Source organism: Drosophila serrata, unplaced genomic scaffold (assembly GCF_035046125.1).
Source record: "Drosophila serrata isolate PLE 108 unplaced genomic scaffold, ASM3504612v1 contig_100, whole genome shotgun sequence".
Lineage (NCBI taxonomy): Eukaryota > Metazoa > Arthropoda > Insecta > Diptera > Drosophilidae > Drosophila > Drosophila serrata.
The window spans coordinates 1566115-1587075 of record NW_028256998.1 but is presented as its reverse complement, the minus strand read 5'-3'; the positions used below and the strand labels follow the sequence as shown (position 1 = coordinate 1587075).

Genomic DNA, 20961 nt, shown 5'->3' with positions numbered 1-20961 from the left:
CTTTGATATTAAATTAAATCTGAAAATAATAGTGAAATTATATGATAATTTAATATTTAACAGCGATTTTGTTTGTAACTAAAACGTGGGTATATGTTAATATGTATTATATAAAATATGAAATAATTTCGAACAGGGCATAACAAAAAGGTTATTTAAAATAAATTTATTTGGCATACAATTTTAATTAATAACAAACAGAATTATAACTTGTAGCTATACAATTTTAAATGCGACTGTTTATAAACTCAATTTAAATATAGGTACCCCAAAGCCTATAATATTGTTCAAACTAAATATTTAGCTCTTATGAAAATTACTTTTAAATTGTTTTTATGATCCATGACCTTTTGTACCAATTTTCTTCCAACTTTTACAGACCCAGCAAAGCTTTGATTTCAAGTTAAGGTATCACTGATTTTGTTTAGCATACTTTAATCTTACAGAACGCCCCAAGTAACTCTAGCTTAGAGAGGAAAAAACCCCTTGGTTGACAACCAAAAGGCGCAACGGAGCATGAAAATGCCGTGAATGCAATTAGAAGTAACTCCCTGCAGGCCTTCCAAGCCAAGAACCGGCAATTACAGCCACTTTACTAAGGGGGGACTTCACTTTAGTCGACCCGTGTGATCTGACCTGCATTGGCTTCGCAATTTTCCGTAATTTAATCTTTGGTAGCGACGCCTTGCTCGAATATTTTCGACTACACATAATTCCTGCGGTCTGTCCGGAGGGGGGCCCCCGAGGTTAATCACTCTAAATTAGGTAAACATAATTAAGTTAATTCCATGGCGCTGACAGGGCGAGCAGAAGTCAAACAAAAAATGTGAAACAAAAACAGTTGGCGGGGGGAGTGCTAAGCTAAATCACACATTCTTCTGGCGAACACGAGTCCTGCTAAATACACACTCACAGACACCCCCCGGAAATCATTGCATACTTATGTGCGTCGGAGCCCCAAACAATTTAAAAAAAGGTAGGAAAGCCACTCTCGAGACTCTCGTTTGCATTTAATTATATGTGTGCATAAGCCGAGACAATGGACCAATTCAGCTCAGCCCTCAGACATGGACTCAGAGACACCTGGGGACTTGGAAACGGGAAACTGGGAAACTGGGAAAACTCACCTATAGAGCGGTATGCCGGCATTATCGCGGAACCATAAGACCATATACACATTATCCAGCGGCTCCGTAATGGGGCAGGGCAGAGACACTGATTTCCCCTCGACGGCATCAATGTCCTTCGTTTTCACTGTGGTTCAGTTCCAGGCAAAATTATGTTGTCACGGAGGTTTTTTTTTCGTTGTTCGTTTTTGTTTGTGTGTTTGCGTGCGGTTGGACAGCATCAGCATCAGCATCGCCATGAAAATAGAAAATAAATGCGTAAAATTTGTTAATTAAATGTTCCATTTCTCCGTCGCTCTCTCTCTTGTCGGGGCACGTTACCGCGGCATGCGTGGCTGCCTCGGCTGCGAGTAAAGCTTTTAGCAATTAAACGTTGATGGCGGCTTAATTCCTACGTAATTACAAATGCGTAAATTTGAGCCGCCCTTTACGATCCCGCATATATTCCGCCCCCATTGGCTTAGCAACCAGCCAGCGGGCGCCCGTATTTATTTATTATGCATGTGCAAATGCGTGCACCAACAATATTTTCTTTTTTTGCGTCCTTTGGTTTCAACAGGCTTTTAGGCCCTTTTATTGGATGCAAACTTACAAAGCTCATCAGGCGGACTTAAAGTCTGTGTTTCGGGCAAAAAGTATCATTAAAGAAATTTAAGAATCGGATGAATGTATCCTAAATTAAGGTAGAAGAGTCAGTGGAAGAGTATAATTTCTGTTAGCATAGATATAGCTCTACTAAGTTTGGTCAACTTGATCTCCTTTTTAGAGGCGTTCTTCTAGCATTAATTAACAGACTAATTTTAATTAATTAAAGTTATCACATTTAAAAGGCATAACTAAAATCGTATTACAAGTAAGTTGTAATTAGCAGATGTAATATAAGCTTTATGATATAGAAGGATATAAATGTAAGTTGAAGATGAGTAACGTAGTAACTTTGTGATAGCAAGATGACTGCATTTAATATTTAAAGAAAATAAACGTTTCCCAGCTTGAATTTTCATTTCAATTTAAATATTTTTATATATATATGAAGTTCAAGGCGAAAGCTAAAAAATATAGAATTTGTTTTTAGAATATAAAATTATTTCTTATATAATGATACTTTTTACCGATTATCAATACTGATTGAAATTAAATTAATGTGTTTGTATAAATATTACTAAATTATATTTATCTTTGTATACTATAGCTTGTTTTAAACAAGTTATACTTGATTCTAAGTTTTAATATTACCCACAAATCTACAATATAGTAGTGATTTTTATTGATTCCCTGCTGGTTTCCTTACCGAATTGAATCTCGCAACGCAACCCGTATATTTTTTCTGCAAATTCAGCACAAGCTTAATTATTTGTCTCTTAAATTTTCTTCTATTTTATGGCTCTATGCGGCGTTTTAGCTGCAACAACATTTTGGCATTGAATCAAGCCGCACAACGTCAGCAACGGCAACAAAAGCGTTGCCTGTCACATGTGCTGCGGCTGCTTTTGTTAGTATTTTGTCGTTGCTGTCCCGCGTCATCCCATATCAAATGCGTGTAGATAAAAGTATATGTATATAAATATAAATAAAAATGTCTGCGCTGAAAATATTTCGAAACATATCAAAAGCGGCCATAAAAAATCGTTGTAACATCCTTCACAACGCGCCCCTTGCCTCCCTCTAAGCCTACGAGTTCGCCCCTCTACTTCGTCCTTCGTCCTGCTCTTGTTGTTCTTTCCTTCTTTCTTTTCTTTTTTTTGTGCTCTCTCTCTCCGTTGACTTTATGTGTAAATATGAAAAAATGTCATTTTATTGCCACAATGCGTCGAAATTTTGTGAAAATTTATTGCGCATACGCAACGTTGTACAATAAATATGCGCTTAAATGCCCCCCAAAAATGTATGTGTGTGTGGGTGGTCTTGTGTCAGCATATTTTATGCTTTGCCTGTTTGCTTAGCACTGCCGCCTCTGTGGACAGAGGCTGGTTCACTGCATCCAAACAGCAGTGATCCAAACAGACTCGGAAAAACAGAAAAACGGAAAGAAAATGTGTGTCTTTGCCCTCTGGCACTTGGGTTTTCTTTTTAAGGCTTTCGAAGCAGACTTGTGTTCTATTGAGTAATTAATTAGCTTTTAGAATGGAGAATGGATCTATATTGCTTTAGGATTATATATTTATCTTGAGACTGAGATTGGGTATAGGATCTTGCTTATAAATTACTATTATTTAAATTTAAGCAAACAGCACACCCTTCTCTCTTATTCAAGATCGAATTTCTGGGAACTCCTTTTGCTTTGGCCTTAATATGAGACTTGGACACCTTTTTGGGTGCATCCATTAGCTTTAGCCAAGCAATCCATTGCATTTTCTAGGTTCTGGTGCTGGTGCTGGGATGCTCCAAAAAGGCAAGAAGACGCATCGAAATGCATAACCAAGCGACTGGAAACTGCTCCGGTCTGTCCTGGCAGATCTCAAAATTTTCTACTCCGGTTTTTGGCTGCATTTTTGTGTCGCCTTTGGTTTTTGGCCTTCACTTAACTACAGCCAGTCAGCTCTCGACAGCTCGTGCATGTTAAAAGCTATTTAAATATGCTCTCTTTGAATGCCTTGATTGGCTTACTTGGGCTCGCTCTCACTCTCTCTCTGCCAACTCGGTATGCCATTCCTGACCTCCGACCTCTCGACTGAGTTTGCTTTTGCCTTTTGGGTCGCCTTGACTCACCCGTCGCCCCTCGCCCCTCGCCCGTCGTCCGGGTGCTGACAAAAAGGAGAGAAAAGCCAAATGAAATAACAACGAACATAGATGAAGCAGTGAAGTGCTAGAGCTGCATAACCTCTTTGCATGAATTAACCCCATAACGACCGTTGAGCACAGACGACCAAATTGATTTGCAGTTTCTTTTTTTCTGGGGATCAAAGCTTGGGAAATGAATTCAAAAGTTTTAATGATGATTTCAGAGCAAAAGGAAAATAAAACCAATCGTCTTATAAAAGGTAGCTTAATTTAAAAGAAAATTAGAAATAATTCAGTAACATTATTGGACTTTTGTGGAAACGAGTCTGCGATGAAAGAAGATATACCTTTTTATTTTATTGTAGTAAATAAAAATTTTCTTATTTTAAAACACAAATTGTAGAAATTAAATTCCAAAAACTATCTTTAATAATATAATAAACAAGCAATACGGAATAACAAAGTTCTATTCAATGTTTGGTAAAATCTAAATATTAAGGCTAGAAACAAATTTAGACTCCTTTAAAAATATTTGACAACTATGACATAGAAAAGAAATAAGAGTTAATGCATATTATTAAAAGCAGAAAACTTTATTACTAATAAAGCCATTTCGGTTTAAACTTGTAATAATGTTTATGCTGTAATAATAATAATAATGCTAAATAAATGTATTAATTTATAACCTCTTAACTTCACGAAACTGTTATTATAAATCTCCTGAGTTGCTTTATAACTGTCCAACCTCAACTTGACCATAATTTCCCTCTTATTCCTGGCCCATCTGGGGTTAAGACAACCTCAATCAGTATCAGCTACTATATATATATATATATACAGACACACACACACGTTTACCGCAATGCAACGCCCCATAACACAACGGGGTGACACGCCCCATTCTCGCCCCATTGAAAAACACCCGCCTTTGGAAGCTCTCTCTATTCCTCGCTCTCTCTCTTTGTTGATGCAATTTCAAATGCAAAACTTTAATGGAATTTTGCGCTGGCTGTGTGTATATACATACATACAAGCATGCATACGTTCGAATGACAATAGTTTTGAACAACTTGACGCACTCTCGCAAGTTTTGTGTCAAATGCATTTTGCACATATTTTGTTGCATATTTCAAAGGGCTGGGGCGGTGGCGGTGGCTGGTATTAACTTGATGTCAGTGGGTTTAATTGATATTTAACAAGGAGTCTCCGGTCGCAAAGCAATTTCTATTTCCAGACATAATTGCCGGCGGCCCTGGAGCCCTGTAATTATCCGTAATGTTAAACTTAACCATGACGCAACCAGATCCTCAAATGTGGAATTTTTTTTATACTCTTACAGGGTATTATAATTTCAGTTAAAAGCATGCTATTTAGTGAATAAGTCATTTCCGACCCTATAAATTATATATATTCTTGATCAGCATCAACTGCGGAATCGATCAAGCAATGTACGGTGGAAAAATAAATTTTCAAAATGTTGTCGATTTTTTCAAAAAATGATTAGGGGTTACATCATTAAAATGTTAAAAAATTCATAAAAAATTAAAAAATTTTAAATGTAAAATTTAGTATGCAAATTCATTAACCTAATAACAATTAGCATAGAACAGCTTTCCGAATTGAAATTAATGCATTTTTGACTTAGTTATGAAGAATTTTCTCTGCAAGGGTATGGAAATTTCGGGTTCCCAAAGTTCGCTTTCTTTCTTGTTTTCATGACATTAACACGTCACCAGACTGAAGCACTGCGGGATGGAAATGTTTACATGATTACTCTGGGCTTTTCTTTTTTTTCCCCAGCCGATTAATCGTCGGCCTCATTAGGGTCGAGTATTTTTATGAGGTCCCAAGGGGGCTCAAGGAAATTGCAGTGTTACATAGGTGGAGTTTGCCATGGCTTAAAGTATGTATTAAGATACAATCACTGGACAGAAGCGATTTGTTTAAGTTGAAATTTATAAAAGAATTTAAAAAAATAGCTATCCAAATTAATCCTTCTATAAAGATTTTGTGGAAAATAAAATCAAATTAAAAGAAAAGTATGAAAAGACATTTTTTGATACAATGCATTGCAATGATTCATTTGTATAATGGAAAGTTATAATAATAATAATAAACAATATTTCTTATGACACTTTTGTTAAAATTTTTAATTAGTTTTACTACATTATTTTTGTGACTTGCAAAACGAACTTTTATCATCTAAAAAACCCTATCCTCTCCAAACAATTTAAAAAATTAAAAACATAAAGAGAACCCTCGAGAAAACCACATTTGGTCAACGATTCGCCACGACAGTTTTCCCGGTTTTCGATGTATATATTTACTTTTCTGATTCACTGAGCCGATCTGTTTTTTATCTGTTTCATGTGGTTGGCTTTTTACAAATTACAAGCATTAAGTCCGCTGAAATTATTGTATGTCGAGGACTGTCAGTAAGTAATCCCTTTTCCATTTTACCCCTGGCAACTCTGGCTTTTTGCATTGTTTCACTGTTGTTTCACTGAGGTATTTCCAATATTAAACCTCATTATCAGCGACTCGATGACATAATTCTGATTGTTAACCAATGGCATACCCAATTTTGTGAAACTAAAACCCAGCGTTATGAAAAGTATGAATAGTTGACAGCCGGGCCATGACAAAGAAGGAAATGGAAAAAAAGATTTGCATTTATTTTATTATATTTGAAATTAAATCAAATTGAAATTTAGCCAGGATGAAGGCCAACGGCAAATTGGCAGACAGCCAACATGGAATAAAATTTAAACAAAATTGCAAAAGGCAAAAGAGACAAAAAAGAAAAACAACGCTTTCCAACGGCAGCACACAAAAATATTCAAATCTAATGATATTTTGTCATGAAATTCAATTAAATTTTCCAAGAACTTGTCTCTGGATTGCAGGCCAGAAAATGTAAATCCGAGTTTATTGGGTTTTAAGGAGCGGAGGGAAAACCATTTTGCTGGAATATATATCAAAGGTTGAACTCGCAATAAAATCATACTCTTCTCTATAAAGAGAACGATTTATTGTACGAGTTTATACAATTTAATCGTTATTTAATTTTTGCTGCACAATACCACAGATGTTTGATTCAAGCCGCCTTTCCTCTTGTCGTTTTCCTCTATTGTTGAGATACACGTAACAAGCAATAATCAGGAAGAATGAAAACAGGAAAAATTCAAATGGGATGAGCTCAAGCTGAAAAGGATGCAATGGCAAGGATATCTGGATGAGAAGCAACATTTGCAGGTGCAACAGACGAAGTAGCAACATTGGTTCCATCAGAGGACGAGATAAAAGCAATACCATCTCCATCCCATCTGACTGAATCGATTTGTGGGGCTCAACTGTGGAATCTGCATAGACAGCAACAATGGCAACAGAGCCGGCCAGCTAAAGCAACAATCGGGCCAAACAACTAAGCCCGGCTTTATAATAAAGTAACAGAAATCTGTCAGATGCCCCTCACTATCCTGCCCTTTCTCGAACTTTTTGAACTGACCCCACTCCTGGCCCTGATCCTGATCCTGAACCCAGACCCACAGCCAGGAACTTGGAAACGAGGCTTTGGGGCTTCTCGTTGTTGGGTATTTGCGGGCAATCATGTCGTCTGTCTGTACTGGGCCAGGCCAGAAGGCATTGTGGGTGGAAAGTTCAAAGGTGTTGACCATGTTCGGGGGCAAAAAAGCATGGCGAATATTGAATTTGTTTTAAATGGCAGGCATAATGAGACGACAGGAGTGGCGAAAAAGTTTCCAGCTCAGCTCAGCTTCGTTGTCTGTTCTCTGTTTTCCCTGCAGGATCCTGGTTGCGGCCAGGCCAGGACAGGCGATTTATGGCTCCTGGGGGCGTTTTAAGTGCTCTCCAAAATTTAAATATAATTTGTTTAGTTGACTTTTGTTAAAGGCAAGCCAAATATTTGATGGCAAATACGTCGGAAGCTAAGTAATGTAATCCTTTTATTTGGTTGCTAAAAGTTTAGAAACATTTTAGTTAAATTACAAATATTATTTGTACATGACAAAAAATGTTTTTAAATCTTTAGATGTCTTGATGACTTGTTTATAAAGACTTCCTCTCAATAGGTTTCAATTTTAGTGGTTTAGAGTGTTAAAATGTGCAACACTTACTTATCGTTTTAAAAACATCTATTTAAGTCTTTTTAAGTATACTTTTACACAGTCCGGATACTGTAATTTTAAATACTTTTACATGAGTTAAAATCAATGAGTAAAATTAAATCGATTTTGCTTTAACAAATTCATATAAATGTCTTTTGAAAATAAATTTGTTCAAAACAACTTAAGCTTCAACAGCGTTATAATTTATTTGCGCCTCAGCTTGCACCCAAAAAATAAACAAATAATATTTTGTCTTATTCAAAAGATGGCCCATAAAAATGGCCAATAAAGATTGCTAAAAGCGAAACTTAAGTCAGCATCTGTCCGAGTTTGTGTACCATCTCGTTCGGGCTTTTGGGGCAAAGTCTTTAAGCCGAGTGGCCTGGCTAAAGGCAAAATCGACTTAATAACCCCATCCACCTGCGACCTGTGCCCTCCCCTGGGGGCCGATGGAAATGGAGATGGAGATGGAGATGGAGATGGAGCCTGGCATGAGGAGAGATTTACATACTAACATACTGCAGTGGTGAGCCACAAAATTCACCCACCTCATAATCTTAAATCCCGGCAATATGACGGCCAAAGGAGCCAGGCAAAGCCATCGCAGGCCAAGTCAGGCGCCACCAAAGAGGCCATGAAACTATGCGAGCTCCAAGAGAGTTGAGATGGAGAAAAACGAGGCATTCGGCCCGTTTCTGGTCCTGTTGCAAAACACACACATAATGATATGCAAATGTGCATGAATAAGTGTGCTGAAGTGTGCCAAGTGAGCAGACTAACACTCATCCAAAAAACACACACATACACAAGCTAAAATGCACTGAAAATTAAAATGAATTTGAAACGAAAGTGACTGAAATTAAGGAAGAAATATGTACTAAAGTTATTGTACAACTTGTACAGAAACTTTGTAGCTTACTTATTGTAAGTTGTAAGACTTGGTTAAGAACATTTGTATTGATTTAAGAGGTATTTTCTTATCACGATATAGTAATATATTATACAATTTAACTATTTAATATAGTTTAGATAACTAGATAGTCTTAATTTGTGAGGATGTGTTATGATTTTTGTAAGCTAAAGACAACGGCGTCAGAGATATTAATAAGCTCTGAAAGACACTCTAAAAGATCCTTGGAATTAATATAATAATTCTTGAAAAAAATGCTTATTTCTGTTTTTGTTTCCTTAGCTATAACAGTTTATTTTCAATAAAATTTTTTATTACACATATAGCAACATTTGCAATCATCAAGGAACCTCAGGCTTTCATAAGTTTTCCCCCAGTGCATTCCACATCAAAGCTGAAGTCGTCGCCTACGTCAGCTAGTTAGCAGCTAGCGAAATAGGAAAAGGACCTCTCTCCTCGCCGGGTTCGACGTTAATGAAATGTGCAAATGTACCAATTGACCAAACCACCAACCACCCCAAGTCAGAACCCCCAAACCACCGAGTGCCAATAGCCTCAAGACGCTCATTTAGTCATTTGCATATTAAAAGCTTTTGTCGCACAAAAGGTTAAATCAAAAGATAAAGCGCAATAATTTTTTGCGCCTTTTGGCTTCCTTTGGTTTTTGGTCTTATGGCCCTTTTTTCCACCCCTGCCATTCCTTGGTAGTTGTTAACATGCGAATCAAGTTGGTTGGTAGATTGGCTGGACGGGTGGTTGGGTGGTTCAGTGGGGTGTGTGGTTCGGTGGGGTGTGCGATGCGATGGGGTGTCGGCATGTGCGTGTCGATAAAATATTTCGCTTTGACGCTATGTAAACACTTTTGTGGTATTTTTCTCTTTTTAGCTTCATTTTTTTTCTGCGCCAGTTATGATTGAAGTGCGAAGGGAGTTCAGCTGGGGAATGCCAAGCGCAGCGGGAAAAAATTCGAATGAACAACACACACGTGGTGTATTCCGTGGTGTGTGTGTGGAAGTTGATTGAATACACATGTGTGTATGGGTTGGAATAAATATAAACTCAAAGCAATGTAATTACTCAAGATATGGAAATAATTAACAAAAAAATAAGGAAATTCGGGCAAATAAGTTTAATTTAGAACATTTTAAAAGGTATCTTCAATACAATTTAATTCCTAGTGATTGCTTATCTCATTTTATTCGAACATGACACAAAACCGGTGACACACAAAATAAATAAATAACCAAACAACAAAAGAAAATAAATACCTAACATTGTTTTGCCTTGTATAGAGTTTCGTTTTTATGAAATCAATAGTAGCATAGCCTTGAGGCAGTGACTATATTTGTTTATACATATTGCCAAGACAAATATTTATCATTTACAACTACATATATAACACAGTTTGTCAGATTTTTATATCGAAATACACTGAATGTGTGCCATGATGCTATGATTAAAGTCCAGCATAAGCTTCTAGAGGTTGCTATTTTATGTGGCCCTGTCTCCATTTATTTGTTATTTTTCTGGCTCAATGAAATTGCCAGTGAAGCCAAGTCCCTGGATTGGCCGCAATTGTTGTGAGTTAAATCTGTCCTCACTCCCCCTTATTGCGATGCTCTGAGCCGACTTAAAATGCCACAACAATGGCCGACAGCTGCGGCCTAGAAAAAGGAGGAGAGAACCGCTCAAAGTGCTTAGCTTGGCATGTATTTCAGTCTCGATTTTATATATATGTTATATATTCCACATTCAGTTCATAGCCATAAAGCTCAATGGCAAAGGCTCGCAGCTCCATCCAATGCCGCCCGCAGCTGTGCGAGTTGACATGATGAGCGATTTTAACACTTATGCGGTGATATGTTTAAAGGGGAGGCTCCGGACAGGACAAATATATATTGCAAATGTTCAACCCACACTTTCCTGTGACCTTACCGCACAAATATCGACAAATAGAAGAGCGACAGCCAACACCGATGTGTAGTTATTATGATGGCTTTTGTCACCCCCAGGCATCGAGGACGAAGGACGACAGCCTGCGGGCAGAACAGCGAAATACGCTCTGAATGGGAAGTACCTCTCTATGGCATTGATATTTTGTAGTGAATCTATCACAAGTATATGTGATGCAATTTGTATATATTCGGAATGAAATATTTTCACTTTTCTCTTCAATTTAAGATGAGTTAGTTCTAAGAAACACTACTGATACTGATATGATTCCGGGAATGATGCTTTCAAGCTAAGCTACCCGATTGCGATTGTGGAAGGGTGTTTATCAAATAATAACAAAAATATAAACGCTTATATTTTATTGTTATGTGTCAGCAATGTTGTTGTTTGCTGCCGCGGATGCCAGGACTGCCTCCGCTGAGCCGAAAGCCACATAACCAACTGGCAATGACATTTGACAGCACACACACCAGCACACACCCGCACACTCGCACACACACTTGTGCGATGATAAGCGCGCGTTTACATTTCCAGCGGGGAACCACCGGCAATGGAAAGGCATTTATGTATATGTATACATTCCGCACACACTCACATGATAAACAACAATAGCAAAAATAACGAAGAACGAAACCAAACCGTCGTAAAAAAAAAGATAACAAGTTATGTTTTTGTTTTTCGCCCCGCTCGTTGCTCATCGTCCTTGGGGATCCTTCTCAGCGCCGGCAGAAGCTGTGAGCATTGAAAATTTCATGCGCGTTGATTTGTTTAGCTCCAATGGCGCTTCGTATTTGCCCAAAGGACTCTGTATACAATTACTTTTAATTTATTTTCAAGACTTAAATGCGAGAAGAAGGAAGTTCCCGCAAAGTATAATTTAATTTTAATTAACTGCGGGTTTGCTATAATTATAATACCCTTAAAGCTTAAGTCCGACTCGTAAAAGTACGAGTGAAATTATATCGTAAAGAACGGGGTCATCTGCATCAGTTTCATCTTCATCCGAGATCGTAATTGAATCTGTATTAGCTGCTGCATCCCCAGCATGTCCACATGCTCCACCAAGAGCAGGATATAATACGGTTGAGGGTCGCAGTCAGGACATTCTAAGTCCAGGACACACATACACACTGGTGGCAGCTGCTAACGAGGTCAATTGTAAGTTATTTCCTCTCCGCCAACAGCCAGGATATCGCATCAAGGAGCAGCGCAATGAAGAGTAAGCCGTGGTCCAGACCAGGAAATAGCCAGGCATGAATATCATTAACGGCTAAAGAGCGTAAAGGTCATTGCTCCTCTTAGCCTTCCTGCAGGACTCGCTTGGAAAGAGAATCTAACTCATTATTATGACTCTGTTACTGTGGCCAGTGGAATGTCCTTGTGGGTTTAATTCCTACCGGAAGTAGGTCTGGCATAACCGGCAAGAGAAGAGAACAATTACACAGGCATTGCTACAAATTCTGTTTAAATAGTTTTGCTAAAAATACTACATTAATGATTGTCCATTCTGTTTAATCGAAATAATTATAAAACTCCTATCTGCCCCAAGCATTTCATTCTCTATATATGGCATTATCTTTATGCCAATCTTTATACTCAGGGGCTAGCCTTTACGCCCCATTCTCAGATACATTTTCACAGAAACAATTTGCACTCGGCAAATGCTGTGGCTGCTCCTGATGGAACAATTCTCATTTAAAATACCATCAGCAAAGTGCATTTTAAATTGCAAATAAAAACTGCAAAATAAAAAGGGGGAAAAAGAAGAGAAATAAATGAAGCGAAATGCAAAACTATGAGGCAGAGTGAAAGTGTGTCACCTAATTTCACAACAGCTCTTGGCTACGCATCATTGCACAGGACAAATATCACACATACGCCCCGTATAACAAATAGTTAGAGTCGGATATGAGGGGGGTGGAGAGAGAGAGAGGGGGCCAAAGAAGATAGGGCTCAAACCTGTGCACCTGAACTACCTGAGAGGAACAACAACAAGAGAAGCAAAAGGTACATTTGCATGGAATATGAGTTGCAGTTGCATTTATTTTTACTCTTGTTTCACTTCACACGACAGCTGGAATTTCTTTCTGCTTTCACTGTCGCTCAGACCAGACGAAGAGATAATTGCATTCATATTTAATAATTCATAACGTTTTTTTCCTTTCTTTTCTTTCTTGTTTTTTTGTTCTGCTAGATCAGCAAAAATATGAATATTCAAGCAACAACAAGAGCAGACAGAAAGTAGGGTAGAAATGGTAGGAAAACTACGGTTAAGCTCATTACCATAAGGCCAAAAATGAGAAATGCCTTGAGGAAATTATATAAAATGTTGATTAGCCAAGTGGAAACTTTACAAATTTATAATGTAACATAGAAGGAATTTAATATAAGGAATTAAGTACAGCTTTAAAGGTCCTTAAATTACTTAGATATGATTCACGAGCAATAAAACATATATAAATAAATTTGTATGCATATATATCCTTAACCCCCGACAAAGACACGACTTTACTTGCGTAATTACATTTATGAAACGTGCTGTTTTGCATTAAAAAGAAACAGCTTAGTTTGACTTCTCTGGCAGTTGGTTCTCTGTCTCCTGTTTTTGTTTCAAAAAACTTCCTGTCGTCAACAGAGAGTCGCCGCTCCCCTAGGCTTATCTGCAGCCACTTATAAAAAAGTCCTTTTTACTACATTTTGTTGTATTCTTTCACAGTTTCAATTGTTTAAATTTGGGTCAATGTATGCATCGAGAGAGATATTTAGCGCGGCTGACTGACAGAGATTCCTCTTAGCTTTTGTCTCTGGGCGCCAAGCAAACGAGCAACAAAAGGACATATGGAAGGACAATGACAACGACAACCGAAACATTCCATATACTACATACGTGCCTTGTATACATCAGTGCCATGTTGAGTTCCTCTCTACGACAAATTTTATTTTATGCAAAATAGTTTTGTGTGTGCGCCTCGGAACAATATAAAAATTTTGTTGTAAATGTTGCACGTTTTTGAGAGTGTTTTTTAGTATTTGTTTCTTTTTTGTAGTCAATGTATTGATTTTTGCATTTTTAGGTCGCACGATGCTGCTGCTGCTGTGCTGTAGGAGAGGTAAAGTTAGACGGGCGCCCACACACACGTTTAATGAACACAGATTTATGATACGAGTCACCGTAACTCGGCTCCGGCACGAACATTTTGGCACAGAAATCTGGGTTAAACCACGAAGGTGGCTTTGGAGTTTTGCTTGGCTATAACCAATCTGCCAATTTCAATTTAAATTGCTCAATCCCCCCCTCAAGCAAGTATCAGTACTATATAAATATATTCGCGTTGGCCATTTCAATCGCTTTGATCCCGTTGCCAGGCACCCCAACCCACCACACGAGTTTGTCTTGAAATGCCCTTGGCTCCTTTGACCCCTAACCAGGACCCTGGCCAGGAATAAGCCGGATAACCCCTGGCTGGAGTTGCCTACTTGTCAGCCTCGCCACTCGGCGGAAACTTTAAAGCGCAAAAGGCATGGCCAGCAACTCTGGTAAACATTAAATAAATTTTTAATAAAGTTTTACCCTAGAAATTGTTATTTTTAGCCGGAGCATCGCTGGCATCAGCCGTGTCAGTGGAGAGCGGTAGTGGGGCCAGATAAAATATGACATTTATAGCTGCCTGAATACGTAAAGTTGAACGCACCCCGAGAGCAGAATTTTATGTGGCTTATGTAACCCAGCGGGTGGGCGGGCGAATTTGATTGTGGTTGGAATATACATCTATATATATATATGTATTCCCGGGCAGAGCCGGATGGATTGAGCAAAGTTTGTTTTACGACACGGTGGGAGCTTGATGTATCCTCTGCCAATGGAGAGATCTAACCGGGAGGACTAACGAAATCATCACTGCCAATGCATATTCAGGTAATGCTACTTATTTCCATAGCCGCCCTCAATTTACGCATATATTTATCCAAAAACCCACACACCCCATTTGGGGCGGGGAACTCGGAGAGGTTTTATTAAACTTTTGTCGCCTTCCAGGGTAAAATGTAAATTACACAAAAGCAAAGCGGGTAAGGTGGATTTCAAAATGCACAAGGAAAAATATATATTCTATAAACTTTTTGATTTGATTTTTGATTGGGTATAGATTCTAGGAAAATTCGATACATATTTACCATACTATTAAATTAAACTAACCTTTTTTAAAACCATTGTAGAATGATCTAGAAATTAATGCAGTTTGGGTATAGTAAATAATTCTAGTATGGTTATACTTGAAGAACATTGGAAAAATATTTAAAATATTTGTAATTTGTTTCATTTTATAATCGCAATTTTTCCCTTTACTTGTAGTAAAATATAGAAGCTTATATTATTCTAATATATATATATACATATATGATAAGAATCCTTTATGTTAAGTATACAATAAAGGAACTCAAAATAAGTAAGTATATATCAATGAAACTTATGTTATTTTTTTTATCAGAATACTGACTTTCAAAAATATTTACTTTATAATTCACTAAACTCTTTTTTTTACTGTGTACTCACAGACAGAGACAAAGGACATTTATGCCAACACCTTCTAATCAAGCAAAGAGCTTAAAATAAAGTAAAGCCAAAAAGAATGAAATGAAAGATATTATGAAATTTGAAACACACCCTCAGACACTCACACACACACACACACACAGAGAGACAGACACGTTATACGAAAATAGCAAAAGGCAAAAGGACATAGAATATACAAGGATACGTGTCTATGTGTGAACATGTGTGCTAGCTTGGCAAAATGGCAGCCCTTTTTGGGCTAAAGCTCAGCGCCAAGACACAGAGGCGGGGGATGGTATAAATATATACAAAGCACACATAACTGTCAACCTATCCACCTCCTTTACCTTTCCCTTACCAACCAGGAGCAGGAGCAGGAGCAGGAGCAGAAGCAGCCACCCTTTGGTGCGTGTTTGTTAATGAAATGTTTGCCTTTCGCATTTAGTTACGCTACGTTAGACACTTTTGCTTATTAGTGCAAAGCGCAATTTAAACGCTGCCGAAGAAGCAGAGAAAGAAAGTCCTGACCAGAGTCTAGATACGACTAAGAATGCTCTCTAAATATAGGATTTCTGGATTTGAATAGTTAAGTTTACTTGTTTTTATGTATTTTAAAAATAAATACCATATGTATCAAATGCAGATGATTTTATCATTTTTAAAATAGGAAAAAAGCTTAAGTTAAGTTTCATTACTTATTCAGAACTAGACTTTTAACTTACAAAAAGGTACAAAATATCTTGCTCCTAAAATCCTCATTATTAATCATTTTGTTTATTATATGGTAATTATATTTCGTATTACTAAAAAAGTATGTTCTTGCCACAAGGCTCGTACTACTTTAAGGTGCATTCTTAGACCAGATTCTTACTCCAGTTTCTTTTTAAAATTATGAAATATAAAGGCTCCTAATTAAAAATTCATTTAGAAATCAAAACCAAATCGTCAACTATATAGTTCAGTTACCCAATTTTAATAAAAGAGTATTTTTCTACAAACGTTTAGGCGCAGACAGGCAACATCAGCAGCAAACCAAGAAAGACGGTCTGAGACAATGTCCTCGTATTATGTTACGACAAAAGCCAAAGGCTCTTGTTTGCCTCCACTGCCAGAACTTCTTCTTCTCCGACTTTTCGCGACGACTTCTCCCCATTTTCCCCAGCAAAAGGTTCAAGGTTATAGACGTGCTGGGCCTTGAGTTCGCATTTTTGTTTGTAGATTTGGCGCAGTGCGATAATTTCCCCCGTATTAGTAAAGTGTTGTGTGTGTATGTGTGCACATTTTTTGGGCAATTAAAAATTAAATTGTGCATACATCACGTATAAGGAGTAAGGTCTGAGGCTTGGCAATGACTTTTAAAGTTTAATTGGATTTTGAAGGTTGCCTGGGGACGGCAAACAAAAGAACTGAAGACAAGCAAATCGTTAGGAAATTGAGTAAATACAATACATTTATATTTATAATCGCATTACTAATGCAGAAATCTTTATTGTTTGGCAGAAATCAAAAGCTTAAATGAAATTATTATCAAGCAGTAAAAGCTATTAATATCCTTTCCTGATCTCACAATCAAAGTCACTCGTGTAATGGGATTGACTAGTTAAGTACCGAGTGAAAATTAAGTCATCGAAGGCAAGTGCTTATACCTTAATTCTCCATTCGATTCATCGATTTCTCTCACTTTATTCCCTGGAGGCCAGCTCAGTCAATTTCCAGTTACCTTGGTCCCTGCCGGATGAGGCACTAAAAACGTCTAAACGTCGTTGGTTAGACGGCTAAGCCGCAGCAGGTCGGAACACCTGGACAGGCCCATAACCACGGCCACCTCAAAGAGCCAGCCCACTGTGTAGTTTATTTAAATTAAACCTTTCCTTGGGTGTATTTTCTCATCTCTCTCCTCCAGCTGGTTTCTTGTTCCTTTTTTTTCAATTAACTTTCTAGGCCAGCCGCAAAACAGCAACAAAATACTGGCAAGTAGACAAGCAGCTGTTGATGATAATGATGATGAGGACGACGACGATGTTTAAGACGACCGAGAAGAAGTCCAACAAATTGCAAAATCCCCTTCAGGCCACACACCAGAGCAAACATCTCTTGGCCCGCGGGCAGGTGAGCTCAACTTGACTGTGCACTCAGTGCGTATACTTAACGTAAACCCTAAACCACTAAAACCACCAAAGGAAAACACGAGGCAACATTGCTGCCACCACCACCACCAGTGCCATCATCAAAAGCAAAAGCAACATCAACAGCAACAGCAACAACGGAAAACACGACAGTTTGGCTTACGTCTTTTACTGGCCAACGTAGCATTTTATTTAAACTGCAGTTAATTTTCACTAAAACATTTTAATTGTATTTTTGCAATCTGTCTCCAACAAGTTTTCCACAGGGGTCAGGCGGAGTGCAAAAGAAAACCAAGAAGTAGCAAAAAGGCTGAAGGCCGACTATGGAAGAGCCAGAAATGCAGACGATTACATTGGTTACAAAAATATTTGTATTTAAATCAATGAGGGATTTAATATATCTCCTAAACAATTTTTATAATATATATATTAACAAAAAATATACGAAACAGAACCCTATTTTGCTAAAAGATAGAGAAAAACAATAAAGAAAAACTACAAATCACTTTGGCTTAGTTTTATATATTTTTTATAGGCTAGAATATAGAAAGAAAAACCTTAAACTGATTAGAAATATATAATTAATACATTATAGAATTTATACAAAAAGTAAATAGATACAAAAATATATAACAATAAAGTGTAATAATATGTCATTAATAAAAGTATGCTTACGAAACATTTATTCAAGTATCTCAAACAGAAATTAGTCCCCATAAATATCATTTATTATTTTAAGATATACAACTAAAAGATACCTTAATTTATGAATTACTAAAAACCCAAACTCCTAATAAACAATTCCTTTTGCAATAATAATTCCCACTTAGACTTGAATCCACTTATTCCCCCTTTTGGCAATTTCTTGATCCTTTTACAACATTTAAACCACTGTGAATGTGTTTTTTTGTTTAAGACCAACGCCCTGAGGTCTGAGGCCGCAATGGCCAAAGCCACTACCATTTTTAATGCAATAAAAGTCAACTTAAAATATGCAAATTACGGTAGTTTCGAAAAATTTGTGCAGGCTTCGCCCAGAGTCGTTACAGAGGCAAACCGGCGAGACGATGGGACGATGGGACTGAAAGAAGGGCCAGAGTCACAGACTGAGGCTTATACTAAACTTCTGCTAGTACACTCTGTGGCAGTCTGTTGTCATTAACATTTCTCTGGGCCATGGACTTTTAATTGTGTCTAGGACTGTCTCTATGCCGCCTGCCGAGTTTTCGGATCCGTGACCCCAAGCCGTGTCACTCGGGGTGTCCCTTAGCAGTTGGCCCAAGACATTAATGTATATTAGTGTCGCAATAAATTAAGAGCATTTTGCTGTTCATATTTACCAGCCCCATCCCAGGGCCCAGCTCCAGTCGCACTTAAATCTAATTGCAACGGAGCAGAGTGCCAGACAAAATGGCATTTAAATGGCCGCAACAAGCAGCCTAATCAAATGGCCAGCCTCGTTCTGGCCAATCTTTTAATGAGCCAGATCGCATTACCTTGTAACGAGAGAATATTGTTGCCTGAAATTTACGCCTATCGATGGAGGCGGAAAAAAGGGTGGCCACTCAGCCATGGCAGAGGGCCAGAGGGTCGCCAACTTTTGACTTGGCTAAGCCGCTTAGCCCGGCGAAGGTGTCAAGTTTAGGAATCAATTACTTTGGAGTATGCTAATGTTAAATGTTGGCCCATCGCTCCCACCTTTTGTTCCTCTTTCTCTCTTGTTCATGGCCTTCTTTAAAACAAACTTTGGCAAGGGCTTGCCCGCGTTTTACACGGTAAATAATTTGGCAAGACACTTGTAAATTGAGCTTGATTTATTTTGGAAATACAATACGTAATTCAAGCTGCTTGTGTTTTCTATATTAATTAATATTCGGAAGTCTGGTTAATTACATTATTTAGGTCATTGATTACCAGGATATTAATTTACATATTAAATTTGTATTTAAATGAGTAAGCTATACAACAACAAAGTGGCAAAATATCAGAAAAGTAGCTAATATTTTCTATAGATAGGGAAATAGAAAGGGGATAGGGGATAACCCTACAGATATATATATAGAAGGGGAAAGGCCTACGTATCGACAAAATAATCGGTCTTAAAATCATATACAAAAGACTGTACATTTGTATATATTTCATATCAAAACAAGTCGAATCGATTGGGAAAAGAAGGAAGCTTCGGGAAAAAGATGTTGGTATTACCTTCCAGTTTAATCAATCACAATCACCATAAATAAGCCAAAAATGCATTATTTTCAATTCGGAAACCTTTCCTATAATAGTTTTGATTAGGACAATAAAACTACATACTCAATTAAAAATTCAAATTTTTGTCGATTTTTGAAAATTTTAATGAAAGGGTAAAAATATTTTACATTTTATTGCATTTGAATTATAAATATTGCATTTATAAATAAAGTACCTATATAATGGTATCTATTTTATTTTGTTTTTTACTACATTTTTTCAGGATAACAAATATTAAATAATATTGAAGCTTTCAAGTGAATTTCAATCCATTATTTATGGATCAACATATTTTATCATAGATATAGACATATATAACATAAGAACCGCACTTGTGAGTGACCAAACCACTGGTTTGAACTATATAAAAACCACTTATAAATGCTATTTATTTACAAACTGTATTACTTCAATTTAAATATTTTTTTAATAATACACCCCAATGTTAAATCTTTAATTCCAATGAAGTGCTTTCGACTGAGGCCTTTGATCTCGTTTACCCCCCCTACTTAAGGCCTTAGAGTTTAGGCGAACAAACATTGCTCGTCCAAACGCTTGGATGGCATTTCCTGCTGGCCCTAATGCCGACAAAACTTTAATTTACCGGCACTGCGCATTAGAAACACATGCCGCAAATGAATGTTTTGTGAGCCACATTCAAAGCATATTTTTTGATGCTCTCGGCGCGTGTTTTACTCGAGTTCACAACTTAAATTACGCAGCGAGCACACGCACACAGGCTCCCACATCGGAGTCCCTGCTCCTGCTCCTTGGCCTGGATCCTGTAGCCTTTGATTGATGAAGAGGCAATTCGTTGGAGAAACTCGTCGGCCACGCCAGTGTTAAACACTAATGGCAGCTTAAATTAGATTACAGAGGAGAGTCCTTTTGGGGAATGGTTGAGTGCCAAGCGTGACCAACGCATTTGCAACCTCGTCTGGGAGCTCCTGGCATTTGTATTTTATAGCACACATTTTTTGACTGCCATTTATTTAAACTATTCTTACTCAATTCGGGGAAAGTGAACACCCCTGGAAAATACCAACTGGTATCAGAAATCAACTCATAAAAATCGCACAAAAAGACATAAATAAGATTTATTGTTATAGTTTTACACACCCGCACACACTCACACAGAGAGAGAGAGACGCGTTTCAATTGCCATTACGTATACGCAGCGTGTGCGCCGAAATGT

At 37.6% G+C, this 20961-nt stretch overlaps 1 protein-coding gene across 1 annotated transcript in view; it reads right to left on the bottom strand.

Moving 5' to 3' along the window:
• side-II (sidestep II transmembrane protein) overlaps nt 1-20961 on the bottom strand; it is a 79218-nt gene that overhangs the window by 41567 nt on the left and 16690 nt on the right. The window contains exon 3 of the mRNA XM_020954462.2: nt 1128-1254. Within this exon, the coding sequence (XP_020810121.2) occupies nt 1128-1254 (127 nt within the window). The remainder of the gene's footprint in view (nt 1-1127; nt 1255-20961) is intronic.